Source organism: Diachasma alloeum, unplaced genomic scaffold (assembly GCF_001412515.2).
Source record: "Diachasma alloeum isolate Michigan unplaced genomic scaffold, Dall2.0 Dall_scaffold_00197, whole genome shotgun sequence".
Taxonomy (NCBI): Eukaryota; Metazoa; Arthropoda; class Insecta; order Hymenoptera; family Braconidae; genus Diachasma; species Diachasma alloeum.
Genome location: NW_021680362.1, coordinates 1260332 through 1282679, shown reverse-complemented (window position 1 = coordinate 1282679; position 22348 = coordinate 1260332). Strand labels below are relative to the sequence as shown.

The 22348-nt window shown below is 33.6% G+C and overlaps 1 protein-coding gene across 1 annotated transcript in view; it reads right to left on the bottom strand.

The window, feature by feature from the left end:
- Positions 1 to 22348, bottom strand: part of LOC107048749 (protein slit) — a 458922-nt gene that overhangs the window by 9512 nt on the left and 427062 nt on the right. The window contains exons 5-22 of the mRNA XM_015272106.1: positions 17834 to 17905; positions 17685 to 17756; positions 16591 to 16804; positions 14306 to 14472; positions 14145 to 14216; positions 13900 to 13971; positions 13735 to 13806; positions 13445 to 13588; positions 12239 to 12402; positions 8987 to 9137; positions 7640 to 7858; positions 7486 to 7557; positions 6317 to 6480; positions 5302 to 5503; positions 3950 to 4021; positions 2917 to 3060; positions 2673 to 2839; positions 735 to 954 (exon numbers count right to left, since the gene is read on the bottom strand). Coding sequence (XP_015127592.1) covers positions 735 to 954; positions 2673 to 2839; positions 2917 to 3060; positions 3950 to 4021; positions 5302 to 5503; positions 6317 to 6480; positions 7486 to 7557; positions 7640 to 7858; positions 8987 to 9137; positions 12239 to 12402; positions 13445 to 13588; positions 13735 to 13806; positions 13900 to 13971; positions 14145 to 14216; positions 14306 to 14472; positions 16591 to 16804; positions 17685 to 17756; positions 17834 to 17905 — 2460 coding nt within the window. The remainder of the gene's footprint in view (positions 1 to 734; positions 955 to 2672; positions 2840 to 2916; positions 3061 to 3949; positions 4022 to 5301; positions 5504 to 6316; positions 6481 to 7485; positions 7558 to 7639; positions 7859 to 8986; positions 9138 to 12238; positions 12403 to 13444; positions 13589 to 13734; positions 13807 to 13899; positions 13972 to 14144; positions 14217 to 14305; positions 14473 to 16590; positions 16805 to 17684; positions 17757 to 17833; positions 17906 to 22348) is intronic.

Below are 22348 nucleotides of genomic sequence, written 5' to 3'. Positions count from 1 at the left end.
AGATTTATTGACAAATATCGAAGAATTTTCTTTTCAACCACTACGTTCTCGATCTAGTAGAATGTTGTGAACAGGGATAACCATATTCATTAATTGTAATTATCGTTAAATTATTAAGTAGTCAATTAGTTAATATCACTCGTAAATTTTTATTATTGGAGTAATTATCATTTTAAATATTCAAATTCCAAATTATTTCTTGATCACTTATTGAGTTAGGAAGATTGACGATTATTTGGATCATCGGAAACCCTTATAAGAAATTTAGTATTATTTACTTAATAAAAAATTTACAGATCCATATTATTAAATATTTAATTCATCATTAGTCGGAAATTTAGATTACCAATTATTTTACTATTTTTAAATTTTGATTAACATATTTAAACCTTGATCGATGTAAGTCGGAAATTACTATAATATTGAAGAATCGGAAGATTGATGGCCATCCCTGGTTGTGAAAACTACTAGGTTTTTCGGAAAATGCCCTCTAACAATTTTCTCTAAACCTCTTATGAAGACATTTCCAAGAGATTTCTCAAATAGAAAAAATTACTCATCCATTTTCTTCACTTCACCTCAATGAATAATCATGCAACAAAAATGATTTCGTGCCAATCTTCAGCGTAATTTGAATGTCAACAAAATTGGGGAGCCGAGCTTGATCCAACCCGCTCTACACATAAAAAAAATCCGTAAACTAATGAAAACAATCGGAATTGATTGTATTATACCTGAATCTTCCTTCCTCCAGTACTTTGCAAGTTCCGGCGTTCCTGCAAGGATTTCCATAGCACGCGTCAATTTTATGTTGACACCTGTCCCCGTGATATCCTGGCGTGCACTTGCAATTGAACTTCCTGTCCGGTAATGTCTCACATAATCCTCCGTTTTGGCATGGGTATGTGTAGCACACATCGCACTTTGCCAAGACCTCGGCAGGCTGTTGTTTGGCTGCACGGAAGAAATGTCTACGATTAATGAGCAATTTTAGTACCGTTCTGAGGGTTTTGACCAAAAATAAACAAACTAAATAGACCAACTCCATTCAATAAAAAATAAGAACACTTTATTACGCGAAAAATAAGTTTTTTCAAGCCAAAATAAATCAAATGTTAATGTTAGTTAGATGAATTAAGGAGACAAACTGCAGATGGAGCAATTTTTATGGAATTCGTTTCGGTAGGGATTGATTTTCTCTGGGGCCATTGAGGCATTACATAAGCAATTGACATTTTTTGACAATTGTTACTCCTCCCCCACCGCTCTATCCAAGCAAGTGTATAAATATAAAAATGCTCTTCTACTTTTGTAGTCGAACATCAGAGCTTTGATTTGACCCCTATTTGAGCCTAACTTTACAATGATGTTATTATTTGAACCTTGTAGATCTGAATTTGAATCTCTATATTGAACCGTTAGAAAACATTATAAAAATCTGAAAAAAATAGAAAGTTTACTTTTGGAGGCAGATTGATTAAATAATTAAAAAATTGCAATTTTTGAAAATTAGGAGCATTTTCTACCAATAATTTATAAACTATAAATTTTCAATTATGAAAATCATTTGTTCGTAATCGTAACAAATTTATTCATATTCAGAATTTTACCAGAAATCGATTTCATGCCTAAAAAAATTAGGTTTCGAAAGTTTAAACAATTTTCGTTATTCATTTATAAACACCGAATGTTCAAAAAATAGTAATTCTGTGCAAAATGTAATTTGAACATTCATGATTTGTTCAACTTTTTCTCACGCAATTGAATTCAGTAGCGAAGTGGTAAAACGGTTTAAGTCGACTAATCTCCCAGTTGAGTTTTTGAGGAATATTTTCGAATCTAAGGGAGATAGCGAAATTTTGGTAATTACATTTGTTGCAGCACTTAATCGGCTCTACAAAAAATGTTATAACAAAAATTTTCCTATCTCCCTTAGATTCCGAGATATTCATTGAAAACTAATCAATAGTCAAAATTGACTTGTCCCAGTTTACCACTTCACTACTGAATTGACAAATTTGATGTTTGAAAACGGCTGAATCTACACCCTGTGTCTATATGAACTTTTAGAATTGTGTTTCCTACTACAATTATTAATTTTTATCGACTCGATCATTGCATTGTTGAGGAAATGAAGTAGTTTCATAAAAAACACAATAATATTTGCCGGAGAAAAGACAATTTTAAAGGCGTTCTTGAACATTCAACAAGATCAGACAATCTCAGTGGTTCACCCCTCGCAAGGGTCAGACATGCCGCAAAGTCAAACGTTCCTCAGACTCAAAAATTATCAAGAGTCAGGCGTTCTTAAGAAACAAATTTGATCCTTAGAAAGGGAACAAAATAAGTCATATTCAGCGTATGTATATGTCAATATGTGTCAGAATTTTTTAACCCTTCTCTCTTCGAACTATGCTTATCTAATACTTGAATGACCCCTGTACAAAATACTATTAAATCTTGCATCCTTTCCGAAATATTCTTGGAAGGATTAAAACGAGATAAAATTGACGCATTTGCTGAGTGAAATTAAGATTTTTTTTCTATTTCATTGAAAACTTATGAACTTCTTAAGAAGGAGAGTTGATTTTTAAGATACTGTTAGTGGTGTTAATTCATCCCCTTATTTCATTTAAATAATAAATCTAACAATCACGTTAATTGAAACTTACTTTTGCATTGGAAGGCGCTGGCGGGAGCTGTTAACAATAATTTCTCCTTCATGGCAGGCGGCTCCATACACCGGGCGATGCCAGGCTCAACGTCCTGGTCCTTCTTCACCCACTCTGCTAGCCACCGCATGTGACAGTCGCAGTAGAGTGGGTTCGACCCTAAAGCTCTGCAAGTTGATAGAAAGTGTTTAGAAGATGTTTGAAAGAATATTTACACTGGAAATTGGTTTTTCTGGGCACTTACAGGTGTGTTATCGACTCTAAGTCATCGAAGGTCCCTTCTGGAATCACCGAAATGTCATTTCCGTGGAGGGAAATTATTCTTAAGGATTTTAATCCTGATAAGGCGTTTCGTTGAACACATTGGAGTTTATTGTAACTGATTATTCTGGGAAAATACATAAACATGATTATTCAATGAGGAAATATTTGTTGAAGGAATTGGTGGGGAGAAAACTATCAAAAAATATTTTTTGTAGGAAATTTTATGGGTGACAAAAATGCTTATTGACGTTATTTGCTAAAACTAATAATTTAAGGCCCGGTTAGACTATCTTTCGAACGTTATCTCGACTGTTTTTCCATCTTCATAATGTTTGCAAAATATATCACAATTTCCATTGGATTTTACATCAGGCAGGAGTCCTTAAAAATTATAATTGTACAATCAAAAAAAGTAGAAAAAAACTGAACATTTTTAAAGAGCGTTTTTAATAAAGATTAAGAAATAAGTCCGATAGAGAGGGAAGAGTGAATGGATAATTTATTATGGTAAATAACGATCTGAAAGCCATTGACTACTGTGACAAATGGTGACCTAACAGCTATTAGATACATCAAATTATTAATTTGCAATTTCCTCCCTATTGGGTTTATTTCCCAATATTATGCAAAAACGCTTTTTGAAAATGTTCAACTTTTTTTCAACGTTTTTTTGATTGCACTATCATAATTTTTTGAAACTCCAGGGCTATGTAAAACTGAATAGCAATTGGAGATAATTTCAGATTATCAAAATGAAAAAAACAACCAAGATCATGTTCGAAAGATAATCCACCCGGGCCTTAAGAGATATTTACAGAATAGTAGTGAGGGTGAGCTTGAAATGCACTATGTCACATATATCTCTGAAACTAGCACTTTTAAGGAGAAATGTCAAAGACCTTATGTCAAAGGACCTTTTTGCAGCTCACGAAATTCTCTACAAAAAATAAACTTGATAGCTTTCAAAATTGTAACTCAATTGTTTATTTAACATTGGTGATTAATTTACTTACAAGTGCGATAATTTCGTTAAATTCCTAAACGTATCGTTGGCAAGCATTCCAATCTGATTATTACTCAGATCCCTGCAATAAAACATGAGTCATAAGTACATTAAGGAGGATTCATGATGATAAGAATAATTCTTGAGCAAACGAAATGATCGGAGAGCACTTCAATCTCCTTGTGTTTTCAGTCAAGTGCAATCAGTTCGGGTAATAGGATTCCCCCCTCCCCCCGTCCCTCTGTGTAATTAAAAAGTTTCAGTATGAGTGTTTACATGAGATAACGTGGCTTTCATCAGAGAAATTACACAGTTTTAGGTTTGTTCAAATATTTGGCCCCCCTGTGTATTTACGGTAACGCTCGTGTAGTAGAAGTAATGCGGAAATTTTGGTTGTGAGATTATAATATAGTTGGGGTATCCCTTTGTCCTGTGGATTGTATTCAATGCACACAGAATTTTTTCCATGTTTTCTGTTTGTATACTAATTCATCGAACTATGAGCTGTAAAACGAGATGAGTTGAACATCCAGAGAGAATTATACTATCGAAAAATTGGTAAAACCGAGAAAAGAATATTGGCCTATTTTTTGCTAGACTGCATAATTAAAATTGAATATCAGGCACATGTTTAGACAAAGTTGAGAGACAATGAACAAAAATATAAATACTATAGTCAAAAACGAAAACACTGTATTAATGAAATGTAAGATTTCTATACTTTAAATAGTGGAAAGAACGAAAATCTCCAGAATTTGAGGAAAATTTCAAAAGTTCTCATTTGCAGAGCACAAAAATCTCAAGAAAGAAAGTCTCTTCCTATCGAAAATATTTGCAATATAATGTGCATGACTATTTTTAAACTCCAAAATAATTGAGGAATTAACATACGACCATTTTTCGAGTAAGTTTTATTGAATGTAAATGTTCTCCTAGAATTATTCGTTTATATATGAAGACGTAAATTCTCAATTGTTTAATTTTACGTTTTTAAGTTTTCATTTGAGTAAAAATTACATCTAAATTATTTTGATGATTTGTCTTATATCTCTCCATACCCTAAATATTCGAAAAAAAATTCGCAATTCATATTCTTCTATTCATCTCCTTTTATCGCTTCACGACAGAATCATAAATATATCCCATTTCTTCATGTTCTATACTATTACTTCGCTCTATTTATTTCAAAAGTCCAACTGAAACTATTTGATCTCGAAACAGGAAACCCAATTCCCTCAAATCTTTATATTTCTTCCTTTGCTACAAATACAGTCTCCGTATCTTCCTCCTTGAAATTATATTTGAACTGCCCCAATACTGCTATTTAATCTGAAGAAAAAACAATGGAAACCCAATACTCACAATCTAGTGAGCATTCTCAAGTGGCTAAGTCTCTCGGGTTGGATTGTTTTTATATCATTGACGTCTAGATACAGCTCAGTGGTCTCCGGGGGTATACCTCGAGGTATTTCAGTGAGATGGGATCTTGAGCAACTGACAACCGAGCCAGCGCAGTGACACCTCGGTGGGCAATAATCATCTCCGAGACAGCCAACGCTATCACCTGAAAGTGAAAAAGATAAACATCATCATTAGGGGAATCTTGGCAATTGTTTTCTTGCAAACGAGATCAAACAATGTTAATTATTACATTATCTCATTAATGACATGAGAAAAAAACTATCCAGACATTTTTTTACTGGAAATTTCTTTTGAAATGTTTACATTAAATCAATCATTGTTAATAATGAATTCTCGAGAGCGTTGTTTGTGGTAATTGTTAAATTACCGTGGGGATGAGTGATGCCACAGACAATTTTCAAAGGAAATTTTTTGTAGAAAATTTCCTCAGCTGTGAGAAAATTCTTTTGATCTTTTCGAATAAACTGACTCGCGTGGTAGATAATTTTTCCTCGCTAATTTTCTAATTATTTTCAGTAATGAGTGATGCTTCAACAAAATGCCAACAGCCTTCTTTGTAAGGAATTTCCTTGACTGGATAAAAGGACTTGAGACATTGCATATCCTCAATAATTACAGAATTATCATGAATAAATTTTTAAGAACTTATTCTTAAAAAATGCTAAAAAATCAATTTTTTGTAACCAATTTTAGTCAATTTGACCAACCGAACCATTCAAGTAATTTCCTCCTTCAATATTCTTTGATGTTAGAAAGATGACTGCATAAAACAATTTTTATTCTGCGCAGCGAAATAATGTTCCTCTGCACGAGGAAGTAAATTACATAAACGTAAATTATTCAAGTCTCTAAAAACTCCCGAGTCTGAAGGACTGTTTTATAGATCTCAGGATGTTTATTCTCAATGAAATGAAAAAAATTAAGGAACTAGTGAGGCTGGAAATATGATACTGACTGTTGCACTTGAACTCATGCCTCGGAATGTCTTTGACATGGGCGTCCTTCAGTCTCGGTGGATCGTGGCACCTCCCTATGGTGCCTGGCATATCACGAGTCCTCAGCCACTCAGCGAACCAAGCAAGATAGCAGTTGCACGATAGCGGATTTCCCTGCATGTCACTGGAATGAACGAATTATCTTGGTCAACTTCAACAACTTCAATTAAATAATTTATTTTCTTGTGATGTTATTTTTTATTTTCTTTGTCTTCAATCAAATTCTGTCGTGGGGTAAACGAATTTAATTTGAAAATGAAACATGACGTCTGCATTAATTATCAAATTATCTGGATGGAGTCATGTATGAAAACTTCAAATAGAAAATTCAACCGCTGTCGCTAGATTTTATCATTTTTTATTCTATTTTTTTTAGATTTTCCAATCTGAATTTAATATGAAACTGATCCGGTTGCGATTTTTCTAATAAAGTCGTGAACATCAATTTTTTTAATAGTTATTCTCTTGAGTTTTGTAATTGGAAACGAAAAATCAAACTCAAAAAATTAGGAAAATTTGTGCCTGAAAATTTTTATAGGGGCAATCTCAAAAGAATCAATGGTGCAAGGAAATCGGAATCCATTGAATTTTTTCTATCAAATTTTTCTTTACATGACGATGAGAAATTTTCTCAGCTATAAAGAGAGTCATTTTACATTTTCGATGGAAAGCACTAATTCAGTAGCGAAGCGGTAAACCGTGTTAAGTCCATTTTGACCAGTGGCCAGTTTTTGACGAATATCTCGGAATCTAAAGGAAATAGATAAACTTTTGTCACGACCTTTTTTATAGAGCCAATTGAGGGTTATAAAAAAAGTCTGAGAAAAATTTTACTATCTCTCTTAGATTCCGAGATATTCATCAAAAACTGGCCAAAGTAAAAAACGACTGAACGTGATTTACCGCTTCGCTACTGAATTTTTGATTAATGTCAATCGTAATTTTTTCAATTATCGTAGTGATACGTACATCACAAATCATCAGGAATCATCTCTTTAATAGCTGAGAAAATACCCACTAAAACCGGTCTTCACACTGTGTCTCAAAAATATCAATTCCCAAGATAATTGCACGATTACAAAAATGAAAAAGTACATTAGAATTTTTATCGGTCCACTTGATAACTTACATGTTGCGAATGTGGGCGAGCCCCTCGAAGGATCCAGGCATTACACAGGTGATTGTATTTCCCGTCAAGTTGCTGTATAAAAAAGTTTAAAATACAATTACAGAAGTCAGATGAAGGATAAAGAGGAGAAAAACTACGATGAAAATGTACTTACAGTGTTACCAAGTTTGTGAGGCCGGTGAACATTTTATTGTGCACCTCTCTGAGTTTATTATCCGACAGAAGAAGTTCAGTGAGCTTGTGTCCACCCTTGAAGGCGGATGCTTCGATCCGGGTGATTTTGTTTCTGCGTAGATCGAGGTGCTGGAGATCGGGTAATCTCTCGAAGAGATTATCTGCTTTTATTTTCTCGATTTCGTTGTTTCCGAGTAATCTGGTGAGAATTAATTCAATTTTCAAAAGTGAAGATTGCGAGGGAGGAAAGAGTTCGTTCTAATTGTGCGGACGCATTCATCTTAGAATATTCAACAAATATCCTCTTTTCAAGAAAGAATATAACGTTTTTTGTTAACAATCTATTTCACCATGCTTGACGTAAGATTATTTTCATCCTAAATTTGATATATCTTACATATAATGAGAAAATATTTAAAAAAATATATATTTAAGTATGAGAAAATTTTACATATTTAATTTTATTAAAAATGTCGTCATTTTATTCATCTTCACTCTCAATAACTAATTTAAACAGCAATATTTTTCCATTTTGATTCCGTGAAATATCATGACCTTAAAAATGAAAATAATGATTAAAAAAATCAAACAAAATCGAAAGAAAAAGGAATTAAATCCTAAATCGAAATCGATCCCGAATCGAATTTTCCAAAAATTAATCACTCTTAAAAATAACAACAATGAATGAATATGAGCCATCGGTGATGATGATTTAGCTTAACTTGAGAGAAAGAGTTTGGAGAAATTTATCAAGAAATGTTTCTTACAGAGAATCTAAAAATTTCAAAATTTTAAATGCGTTACAAAAATGAAGGGACTTTATTGTGCGTCACAAGTAATTTTATCGAGACAACGCTATGTTGGAGATTCATGCATGTCTTTTTATAACGAGTAATTTGACTGTAAAACATCGCGGGATTTTTCTGAAGGTGAGGAAGTTTCCTACAAAAAAACAGAAAGGGGCGGGGTTTGTTCTAAAAGACAACAAATATTCCATATGTGATGATGATTTAGCTTAACTTGAGAGAAGAAGTTTGGAGAAAGTCATCAAGAAATGTTTCTCACAGAGAATCTAAAAATTTCAAAATTTCGAGAGCGTTAAAAAATGAAGGGTCTCTATTGTGCGTCATGAGTAATTTTATCGAGAAAACGCTCTATCGGAGCTTCACGCATCTCTTTTGAGAACGAATGATTTGACTACAAAACATCGCACGATTTTTCCGAAGATGAGGAAATTTCCTACAAAAAACAGAAGGGGGGGGGGGGGGGGGGGAGGGTTTGTTCTAAAAGAGAACAAATATTCCAATCTATTTTCCGAAATACTTACAACGTTGAAGTGTAAACTGGAAGTTCCCTAGGTATCGAAGTAAGTTTCTTATCCGAACAATCAACAGTAGCTCCATTGCAACTGCATGGGGAGGGACAGGCGCCTGGTAGAATGCACTCACCAGCCCTCTTGGTCAGTAATTTTTCATCACCTAAAATCAGAATTAAGTATCTCATGGGTATCGACTGGCTGAGAACCGAGTGCCTGTTCTACCCCTCTCTGCTCTAATGGAAATATACGAATAATTATTTTCACATGTGGAGAAAAATGTTTGAATTCTGTAATGAAGTGCAGAAAAACAGAAGGTGCAGTCGGAATGTCCAGTCAGCTCGGTAAATAGTAGTTCGAGGGGAAAAGTTAAAACATCCCTTGTTTAGCTGACATTTCCGATAGAAAACGTCTCCGGACATTTTTTAATCTTCTAGTTCCAGATATGTTGACGAAGGAATCTAGATCAATTTTCGGTCAGACGTGAAATCATGATGAATTATTCATATGTCGAGATGGAGTAATTGGAGAATAAAATATTGAAAGACCTTTCTAATGTGAAAAGTCGTTACTAGGAAATTCTATTGAATTTCTATTGAAACTCTGTTGGAATCGTTTTTTTCACATGATTTTTGTTTCAGATATATTTGATAGAAAAAAGTCAAGTAATTTTGATTCGTTTTGGACATAAGTTTTCTATATTTTTTCCACTGAATTCTTTTTTCCTCATTAGAAAATTCATGAAAAAAATATTAAAGGAATTCATGTCTCAGAATTCATAGGAGAAAATCCAATAGAATAAGTTGAATAGAAAAATTAACATATATGAGATCCACGCCACATCAACAGACCGAAAAAGCTGATGCTGCGGATTTTCGCCTCAATTTCTTCCTGAAACGATGGATATTAAACAAAAATTTTGAAAAACAAATTGAAAAATATTAATAATTGAGGGAGTTATGATTTTCCGAAAATTTAGATTTTTTTGCAATGATTTTTATTTGCTCGAAATGGACTCAAAAATCTCAACAGGGTTTCAAGCTATCAAATCGTCCTTTGGCAAACTCAAAGAACATGAAAAACTCTTCAAAATGAGACGTCATACATAGCATTATCTGCAGTTTGACGGGGTTTTATATGAGAAATCATATTTTTTCAAGATGAAGATATAATGAGTCTAAACTTCACCATTTGCAAATATTTAATTGAATATTTATTTATTTGGGTGATAATTGCATGAATAATAGCGACTTTCGATTATTTTCAATACTTGTCGCATTGGACCGACGGCGGTGGCTGTGTGGTTAGATTGTGGGATTGGCATGCGGGAGACCCAGGTTCGATTCCCGGCTGGGGGGGCCAAAATTTGTGACACTCTAAATCTCACGGTTTTATTGTCGAGCGGGAGTCTCGCAAGAGACGACTGTACCTGGGCAGGTTTTTCCCTCAAATGAGGTTTTCCCTTGTCCTTCGGCGAATGCGGTGCAGGGGGTTTGGGGTGGGAAGGGAACAAATCGTAAAGATCCGAACGGTATACGAGAAGAAAAATTTTTACTTGTCGTACTAGTAAAATAAAAATTTTTACTTTACTAATTGAAAAAATTAATAAAGCCAAAATTCTTGTCATTTCGATGACCATTTTTGGTGAACATTTTAGCCTGTTGAAAAATTAGGTTTCTGAGTAATTAACGATGGAACAAAAAATTCTCGTATAAATCCCGTCAAACTGAACTTTATAGCTTAAAACCCCGCTGACATATTGGGGCCAATTCGGAACAAATAAAAATCATTTTAAGAAACTTGAAATTTACAGTAAATAATAACTTTCTCAATTATCAATATTTTTCAACTTTTTTTTTTAATTTTTGTCTAATAATCACCGTTTTAGGAAAAAATTTAGACGAAAATCCTCAGCATCGACTTTCTTGGTCTGCCGATTGGACATGGCTTTACTCATATCTATTCTTTCCATCCAAAATGTATTACAAAATTGCAAAATCACCTGATTTTCAATGAATGTTGAATGGAAGTTTTTTAGAATTCTAATAGACTTCTACCGAACTTTTCCACTTCATTATTCCACCTGGCCAATAAATGGTAAATATGTGCATCAAATGTAATAACATTTTCACCTATACATATTTCATCTTTATTTATTTTGAATGAATTAGAAAGAAAAATTTGAAAATGTAATTAGATAAATTTTTACTCCCAGGAAATGTAATTTAAAAAAATCCCAATTTGAAAATTTAATCAAATAAATTTTTACTCCCATGAAATGTAATTTCAAAAAAATCCTCCCTCAAAAAAATTATTACTCTTTTCTCCTGAAACGACTCATCAACTCAATGAAACCAGATAATCAATTAAGCCTTTGAATTTTAAAGTTCAAAACAAATTCGCAATTTCTTTTGCAAATACCTCTGAAATACCTAGGTTTAGAAAAACATCATAAAAAAATTGTTTTATGAATGATTTTCTCACACAATTCATGAGTTCCAAAGATATTTCACCAAATTATTTGTATAAAATTCTTCGACCCATCTTCTGTTTATTCAACCTCCGTACAGAATCAAATTCAAACAATAATCATGATTAAATGTATCAGTAAGTAATATCTTCCTCGGTATGATTGGAAATGCGAATGAAATGACGAGGAGATCGCACGATGTTTACACACAAAACATCAGAGAGTTGAACCCATGCAGGGGCTGTAAATACATGGTCTCTAGAATCGAAGATAATGTTAGTACAATTTTTCGGTATTATTAATGATTCAATGCATGCTTCGTCACCTTTTGATCTTGGGGAATATCCAATGACCTTGACTGATGTTATTACGATCTGTGATTGTTAGTTTTTTCAAGCGTACGTACCGTTATGAAAACATTCCGCCAGTTCAACCATTTTATTTTAGAAAATCAGAAGCCAAATAAATGAGGAAAAGAAAGAAATAAACTAAATATTGTTCCTTCTGTTCAATCTTTTTTGTGATCATTCATTCATTCACCCAGGCAGGAGCATTCGCGTGCAGTTGACGAGAGCAAAATCATAATACAAACAAAACGATTTTAGATCAAGGGGAGTTTAGCAGACGTGATGAAGTCACTTTCTCTCTTGAGGTGATGATGGTGATGGGCATGAAGAAGCGAGGATTGTTTATGCTTGGTGGTCCATTTTGATTGGATGAGGAGTGATAAGGTTACCGACCTGATACCATCCTGTCGAAGTAAGAGAAGATACCGGAAGTCGAATCGTGCTTACCCTTACATTTGAACTTTTCATCCCGCATCACGTCAATCTTCCGTTTGGCAGCGCGCTTTGGTGACTCGCATTTTGCTCCGGATGTCTCGATTGGATGCTCGTGGAGGTAGAGGGACAGCCAGCGCAAGTTGCAGTCGCAGATGAACGGATTTTTCGCTAGATGCCTGTTTGAAGAGAAGGAAATTGCATGACTGATCAATTATTTCCGTCAATTCGAAAGATATCGAGTGGATTTCTCTATTTAGTGGAATATTGTTGGTTTCCAAAAGCAAATGATCTTATAATTTTTGGTTTTAACTGAAGTAACGAAAGAACGTCAGTAGATGGGCTCAAAATGACTCGATTTAGAGGAAGATGCTAAAGTAGTATATCCAAACTCCACGTGAGTCGTTTAGTGTAATGAGGATAAATAAATGTTAATTTCATCGTTGATAATTTTTTATATGGATTCCAACTTTGATGAGTGTGAGATACTAATCTATCAAATTCTCTGACGATTATTTTCTTAAACAATAGTCTCTCGTTTCACTAGGGCAACCCTTTACTCTCGGGGTACCCATGAACCTAAATTATTCATTACGAAATTTTGATACTGACGATAACGTTCGTATTAGGCTTAGAATTTTTATCATTTTTTTCTAATCTTTCACGATTTATTCTACATTTTAATCTTCACGCTCGAATAATTTATTTTCTCATGAGAGTCTGGGTTATTTTGCCTAGGATATTTTGACTAAGATGTTTTGCTTCATATTAACTTCCGTTTAGAATTTACTTTACATTTTACTCTTTAAAATTCAGATTGTATTTATACTACTTTAAGATACTTTCTTCTACATCATAAAATTTTCTTTAAAAAGTCTTTGCAAAAATTTATTTGAACCTGTTGCACTCAAAGATTTTAACAATATAACTGCAAAATAATTTCTGCAATAATTTTCTCATTTTATTATTTCGAAGAAGTCCATGCAGATTATTCTGCAAATACCTCTAGAATTATCAGATTTATCCCAAAGTGTCATGAGAACATTTTTGGATAACATTAAAATCTCTCCAAAAATATTATCGCAACCTTTTCGATTCGAAAATTTCTGGGAAATAATCTGCACGTAATTTCTGCAACAATTGGCTTCACTCAAAGAAATTATCTTATCATAATTTGAAAAGAGCAAATAAAAGAGAAAAAAAGGTTTTTTATCAACTTACAATGTCCGAATACTCCGTAAATTAGTGAAAGTTCCATTAGCCAGAGACTTGATATTATTGTCATATAACGACAAGAGCGTGAGACTAGTCAGATCACGAAACAGATCAGTTCGTATGCAGGATATATCGTTAGCATTCAGTAGACTGTAACAATTCAAATTTTGATTAATCGTCGTGTCTCCATATGTACAGTAATGAATACAGAGTGAGGTATAAACATGATATCCCCAGCCAATATAAACTCGAAAATAACTTCTATTTAGTGGTGGAAATGTTTAATTGGAACTCACAGCAACTGTAAACTAGTTAAGCCCTGGAATACGCCACCGGGTAGCTCGGTGATTTTATTTCCGTAGAGAACACTAAAAACAGAATGTATGTTTGTCATCAGAAATTCTAATGAACTCATGAATTTGTTTTTCACTTCTTTCTGTTTTTGTTGATTAATTACTCACAGAGATTCGAGGGATTTCAATCCGTGGAATGCGTCTGCTGCTACTTTTTTTATTTTATTGTTGCTCAAATCACTGGAAATAAATAAAATAAATGTTACAAAAATATAAACAACAATTTTTCAGATTATTGTTAAGTCTATTAATGCATTGAATTTGAATTGAAGGCAAATTATTTAATAATTGATGAAGGTGTATTGATTTCAATGCATAAATGACTCAATTGTGTTTTGAAAATAATTCCTTACATTCTCACTAATTTCCTGTAGGGAGAAAATGCCTTCGGTGGTATTTCAGTGATGGAGTTCTGCTCCAACCGTCTGTAAAAATAGAAATGATAATTACTATTCATTTTGAGGATTTACCAGACGGCTTAAATCGCGATAAATTTCAATTGAGATGAACTCACAATTCAATTGTGTCCTCGGGCAAGTGAGTGGGCACTTTCTCCAAGGAAGTCGATCGACAATGAACTATTCCACTGGCACATCTGCACGGGTGAGGGCACTGCGGCTCAGCAGTGCACTCTGAACCAGCCCGGAGTTCAACAAGCCCTAAACACTTGAATTCGTGCTCCTGAAAGTAGCAATTTATCATTGTTATGGGAGACATTTGACCATTGAGATAATAAAACATATCACAATGGGAGGGACCAACTTGATTTTTTAGTTTTTCAAAATGTGAATTTATCTCAGTAATTGGGGATTGGAGGTGGAAACGTCTGAATGTATTTTTTGTACAGGAGAAAATTCTCTGTAAGAAACGTCTTTTGATATTGACCCCTGACATGCAGTTATTTTTTAATCCCCCTTTCCTTGCACATCTGGGTCGACTCGACCCACAATTTTTATCATATATCTTAGCTCCTATTTCTCCGATTAAATTAATTTTTTTAACGCACGATGTTTGATAAATCTCATGACAAAAAGCATAGTTATTCAATTCTCCAGAAATAGATTAACGAGTAAAGTTTTGATCTGGAAAAGAGCGCTTATGACAGAATTTCCTAGGGAAATGCATATTTTGGTCTTTCATTAAGAATGTCCAAGTGTCTTTCACAGTTTGGGATAAACCACACTATAGATTCAACCATTTTCAATCATCAAATTTCTCAACTGAATTGCGTGAGTAAAATTTGAAAAAATCATGAATACTCAGCATCATTAAAATTACATTTTGCATAGAATTGGTATTTTTTTAAACATTCGTAGTTTGTAAATAAATAATTGAAATTGTTTAAACTTTCGGAAACGTTATTTTTCTAGGCATGAAATCGATTTTTAGTAAAATTCTGAATATGAATAAATTTGTGAGGATTCCGGACAAATTATTTTTATTGGAGAATATCTCAAAGTCTATAGAAGATAGAATTTTTATGAGAGCGCTTCTCTATAGTTCTCACTTTTCTTTATACTTCCATGTAAAAATCATGTTAGAATTGAAGTCCGCTAAATAGCAAAATTGTTATCAGAATTTTTTTGTAGCTCTAAAGTTTCTGTGCAAAATCAATCCATCTTTGTTACTATCGAAAATATTCTCAGTTTAAGGCCCGAATGGATTATCTTTGGCACGTTATCTCGACTGTTTTTCCATCTTCATAATCTAAAATATCTCACAATTTCCATTGGATTTTACATCCCGTAGGCGTTCCTGAAAATTATTATTCTAAAATTTAAAAAATAGAAAAACAGAAACAGAAAATTATCAGAGTATTTTTAATACAGATTATGAAATAACTCTAATAGAGAGGAAATTGTAAATGACTAATTTATCATGGCAATTACCGATCTGTTAGCTATTAGATGCAGGAAATTATTAATTTGCAATTTCCTCCCTATTGCAGTTATCTCCCAATATTATTCAAAAACGCTTTTTGGAAACGTTCAGTTTTCTTTCAACGTTTTTTTTTATTGTTAAATCATAATTTTTAGAGACTCTAGGGCTATATAAAACTCAATGGCATGGAGAACATTTCAAATTATCGAAATAAAAAAAAAATCACGATCGAAAGATAATATACTCGGACATTAAAAAGGCAACTCTCTTCCTATTTCAACGACTCCATTACTCCCTCACCTGCCATTATCTCTGAATCGAACAGACATACGGAATTTTTCACTCGAACTCTTTTCGTAGCTATTAATTACCCCGACAAAATTTTCCTCATAAAGAACCGTCCATATATCTTACATCTCAAGTTACCAATGAGAGACTAAACGAAATGTAGTAAAACAGCTATTCTCAGTCCTAAAATTGAAACTTTGTTGATAATCTTCATTTTCATTGTAATAAAAATGAGATAGGTGCACGTGGCGCAATAAATTTCTCAAAAACACCCGTAAACAAACAAAAATAAATATCTCAAAAATATGTTAACGCTTGAAAACGTCGCATTTCCAGTACACGTTTCCCCATACATTCCGACATCTTGGCATTTGATTTACGACTGGCGTATTTAAGGAAATTTATCTCGTTGCCCACCCACGGAATCGACATTTTACGCGATATCCAAGTGGTCTCGGGACAGGCAAAAGAAGAAAATGATCGAATCCACTGGCCATTTCACCCTGTCGTTACCTTTATGGTTACCATCTTTTTCCCAAACGTTAAAAACAGGTTTTTTCCTCCTTTTTCTTGCAATATTGAGGGAATATATCCTGGCTGCACATGGGGGGGAATTGTGTGTTTATGTACCTGTAAATTGGCAAGCTCTTGTCCTTTGAGGTGAGCCGGTGAGGCACATTTGGTATGCTGGCCAAGTCGTGGCATGCTCTTGAGGTGCCTCGACAACCAGGCAAGCTGACAGTCACAGGCCAGAAAGTTGTCGGTTAGTTTGAGTGTACGTAAACGAGATAAACCGAAGAGCATCTCCTTACCAAGGGTTGTCAGTTTGTTGTTGTTCAGAGTTCTGTAAAAATTGATTACTTCATCTTCATTATCATTGACGGGACAATTCAATCGTGTACGAAAAACTTCTATTCAAAGTTCTCTTTGTTCTATTCCCTCTTCTGAAATTCTCACAGCCATAACGGTCATGCATGCGGTCCCTAATTATCTTCGGATAATTAGGTAAATTATATACTATTATATTTTTTGATTTTGTGTTTTAGTGACATTTCCATCAAATAACGCATGGGAAGATTTTGAATTTTGAAATTTGTAAATTGCTTTTAGATTCAATAAATTGCCCTGATGAAAAACTCTTAGTTGGTTTGACACGTCGGTACTGAGAGAATTGTTTTTGTGATTTTTTGTTATGAATAACTTCATTTAATTACAGCGTCGATGACCGTTATGGCTAGGAGAGGTTGAGGAGAAGAAATTTATTGACGCGGTTGAAATATGAGGAAGAAATCTTCTTTGTTCTAGAGGTTGTTAAAATGTTCAATACTTGAAAATACGTTATAAAAAGAAGCAAATAGGTTTTCATTTTCTATACCGGTGAGATTGCTCCTATAAAAATTCTTCACCCTAAATTTTCCAAGCGTTCTTGCTTGAATTTTTCTATGAGAAGAAAGAGGTTCAGCGAAATAAAGTCTAAAAATTGATGCCGAGGTGTTTTGACGGCGGAAATCTCAATAGAATAATTTTTTTTCTTTTAAAATATTATCGATTACTTATAATAGAAAAAAGTGCGGGAAACAATGGGAATCCTCAATGAAATCAGCGAAAACCAATTGAATTTAAATGTTCATTTTGAAAAATTTGATTTGAATATTGTAGTAGGAAATTGAATTATTATAATAATTGCTTAATTGACAATGAGAATTTGAGGAATTCATACTCACAGAATTTCTAAATCCTTTAGTTCCCTAATTGCACCCTCGTCGATGCATGTTAAAACATTATTGTCAAGTAATCTGTAATGAGAAATTAATAATTAACTCTTCATTTTGGATTTTGAGAACAATATGAATCATGTTGGAGGAATTCTTACAGGTGTTTTAAAGCGGAGACTCCACGAAGTGTCTTGGGTCCAACCATTGCAATTTGATTGTGGCTTAAATCTCTGCAAAAAAAAGAGAACACATTAATTCCCTTCACGTGAAAGTTCCCTTCACGCTTCCTCCGAAAACCAGTGATTCCCGACAAAAAATGCAATTGACGAAAATGTAAATTTGTCTATCAGGGGAGAATGAAAACCTCAATGCACACGACCAATCAATTGCTTATCGAACATGAAAATATCTCAAAAATGAGTGATATTATTAAGAAGAATCATCAGGCACATTTTCACAAAGTCCCCAGCTTGAGGAAAGATCTTCACGTACGAAAATTCCTGGTAAATTTCAATTGAAACACTAGAAGAATTCTACCGGAGTTCTCTTCAAAATGCAAATTTTTTAGAATTTCATGACAGATATTCGATTGGAAAAATTTCAATAGATTTTTATTTATCTATGAGTGTTTGTCTTGTGAGCCTTCCTAAGAAACCCGCGGGTAAGAATTATCTGTTTTTTCCCAATATTTTTTTCATTCATAAAACCAAAGAAACCAAAAAGCTGATCTTTTTAACAAAATTAAAAAATATATATGTATATATATATGTAAAAAATTAAAATCTATCAAACAACAAGGAAAGTTTAAATTTAAACAAATATATAATTTTCGAAACAATATGTTAAACCAATAAATTCCCAGAATTGATGATTTCCCATGTACTTCTACACCCCTTAATGTCATTGAACTACGGAAACTTTGACTTTTGCCTCCGCCCCATTATGACAACAGAGCAAGTAAATTATCAAGTTTCTACATAGATCGCAAGTTCGACCTACATACCCAATACATTATTCACCGGGGTCGGCGTCCACTTATTACGCAGTAGTAAGTTAACTGAGGGACAGACAGAACTCAAGCTGATGGGGCTCTAGAGTCCCTTCAGAGTCCAGCAACACCACAACTAGTGGATATGCCCTGACACAGCAAATGGCAAAGTTAGGAGGGTTCTCAGACATCAGAAAGACGAAAGGGGTTTGTTACTTTCCTCCATTGACAACGACAATATTCCCATAGAAATTCAGACAAACCCTCGACAGTTCTACTCTTTTTCCCATCTTTCAGAAGGGAGGAAATACAATTCTCAGTTCATTGGTCTCAGTTCACTCGAGGAGTTTGTACTTGCATTTGAAAGGTAGTTTTCTCGAGTAGCCCTACGTGTCAGAGCGTGGAAAAATGCGATCAATTTGTCTGGCACAGTTGACAAACTACCTTTACACGCGGTTAAGTTTTCTCAACTTTTTAAAGTTTATTATCACGTGTTTTTCTGGGTTAGAAATTGATTCCTATGCCTGGTTAACAATTTGGACTAGTTGTTTTGTAGAAGTTTTTCACGTTTCTACAGAAAGTTTATAATTATTGTAGAAACTGTGGTTGTAAAGTAATGAGGGACAAGGAATTCATAAAGTATTTTTTGAAAATATCTTTGGAATAAGGGGATTTTGAGAGAAACATCTAGAGACGGAACGAATGGAAGGGAAATTTTACCGACTGCGTTTGGTAAAAAATCGTTCTCCATTACAGAAAAATTTTACGCAATATTGAGCAATCATTCACGTTCACTGGGATAATTTTTGATGAAATTCAAGATAAATTTTACATTTTCGGCACAAATTACCCTGATGTTCAGTCAATTTTCCCGGGCCAACGGGGAAAAATTTACTATTCGTCTCGCACTTTTTTCCCGATAGAGTGAAAAAGTACTGACAATCGAGTTTGCTCCACGATAATTCATTAGCGAAGCGATAAACCGGGTCAAATCGATTTTGACTTTTGGTCAGTTTTTGATGAATATCTCAGAATCTAAGAGAGATAGCAAAATTTCTTAAAACCTTTTTTATAACCCTCAATTGGCTCTAAAAAAAGGTGATGACAAAAATTTTTCTACCTCTTTTAGATTTCGAGCTATCCGTCAAAAACTGGCCAATAGGCAAAATCGACTTAATCCGGTTTACCGCTTCGCTACTGGATTTTTCAACTTTTTTCTCCGTGTGTTTTTTAATGAAATTCATTTTTACATGACGGGTTTCTTGACAAGAAAAAGCTCCAACTTCTTTTCAAAATTGTTTCTATTTTAGATAATTTGATGACTTTTGTTGAAAATTCGAGGTCAAATTATCCATCAGCAGAGTTGAAACTGTTCCGTGATGTTAAAACCCAAAGATTGATGGAATCGTTGAAACGAATTCATAAATTTTTAAATTCTCCAATAAAAAATCTCCGTTTTATCTCTGTTATCCATTTATTACCCTCACTTGTGCCATAAAATTACCTCGGATTAATACGTCCATGAAAAATCTAGGTTAAAAGGATTGACTTTTATTTGTATTGATCAAAAATTTACATCTGTACAGAGAGGTCTGTTTGATGCAAATGGACATCATTGAAACGTGGAATTTCTTTTCACCGATGGATATCGAATAAACAGAGTAAAAATGTTTTCGAGGGGTTTACGTTCGATTTTACGCACTATAAAAAGTACATGGAGGGTTTCACAGATATGTACTTGAAATGTGAAAAAACTAGAAGATTCTTTCGATATTTTTTTTTAATGTGCCCATTGCATTGAGGAGCAAAGTAATCAACAGAATAATTTTTAAAAAACGTGTTATTCTGTTTTTTTATATCTGTAGGACGAATGCATGTAGGAACAAACATCAAAGAGCATTTTTTATGAACAATTTGGAGAATGAAAAGCATTTTCCATGACAATTTCATATAAACCCAGTCATTGGGAAAAACGTATATAATTCAATCAAGACTTATTCAATTTTGCTGTTTCATTTTTTCATTGATTTTTGATAAGAAAAAATCAATAGATTTTAATTTTTCTGTACAACTTATTCTGTTGCGATACTTTTGTGAAGAGTCTTCTGCTTGATTTTTTCAAGATTTTTGCGTAGATTTTTTAATTAGGAAAAAAACATAATACCGCAGAAAAAATTGGGAAATGCATGCCCGAAAAAATTCATAAAAGGAATGCCATGAGAATGAGTCATATAAAAAAATCACAATGGTCTGACTTTTCTTTATGAACTTTCAGGAGAGATTGACAGAAATTGAATAAAATTTCATACAAATTTCGTACGCCATAGAAAACTGTTGGACGATATTTTTGTAGACAAAGGAACGACAAAAAAAATAGTCGGATATTTATCTCTAGACACAACTTATGTCATTAATGTCTCAGTATAAACAAGTAGGTATATAAACAATATCAAAAGAATTTTCTTGTTGTAAATTTGACGAAATATAAAATTTTCCTTTTGACATATTCCTTTAAACCTATCCGTGTTCGAGATATTCCCAAAATCCAACACGTCCCCATAATTGTCAAATTTATTCTCCCCTCAATTTTCGTAGGAAAATTACAATCTCCTGATTTTATTTCATAAAATTCACTAAAGACATGAGTTTCCATTGCGTTCCTCATCTTGTGACGTCACAGGATTTAGTAAAAATTCTGTGAAATTCGATGGAAATCGGCAAAAATTGGACGGAATTTCATACAAATTTGATACATCACAAAAAAAACTGTCAGACGACATTTTGATAGACAGACCTGATCATACCTAGGGAATTTGAAACATACACTGAGAGAAAAATGACAAAGTTCTCAAACAAGTCTTACTTGTGCCAAGAAAATAGTTTTTTGAAAATTATCAAAAAAGTTTTTTTTTGTGCCAAACATGCAGAGAGTACGCCGGAATGAAAAAATTTTGTCACAAAAATAGATTTAGTAGTTGAAAAAAAATTGCATTTACTGTGCACGCAACAAATGTAATTTCTAGCACTACTCCTTCGTTATTCGATACTCCCATATGTATTTTGCTCCCGAAAAATCTTTGTTTCATACGAAACAAGGGATAGTAGTTTTTCGTTTCGACTGTCTAATAATCACAGACAAGAAATGAACCCTTAAATGAAACAATAATAATGATATGATAGCAATCTTGCAACTTAGGAATAAAATATTCGTTGATAAATTGTCCTTTACATGAGATATTTTTGTCCTGAAAAAGCACTGTCTGGTGTGAATTATCCGCCTCTTGAGCCAAATATTTCGTTGCTGTTGAAAGCAGAACAATTATTCATATTTGAGACTTTCGAATTCGAACAAAACAAATTCTTTTTTCGCAATTTTGTTGGCTCAAACAAGACTTGTTTGACAACGTGTTTGTTTTTCTCTCAGTGTAGAGTTATGAATATTGGATAAAGCTTATTTTATCAATATCTCATTATGAACTAGTGGTGTATGAACAAAATCACCATAAATTTCTTGTATAGTGAGTCCGATGACCTAGAAGAATTTTCTCCAGACAATCCCAAAATCCAACAATGTCCCCATAATTGTCAACTCTTTCCCCTCTCAATTTCCCTCCGGAATATAATCCTCTCAGAACTACCCCCCCCCCCCCCCCCCCCCCCCCCCCCCCCCCCCCCCCCCCCCCCC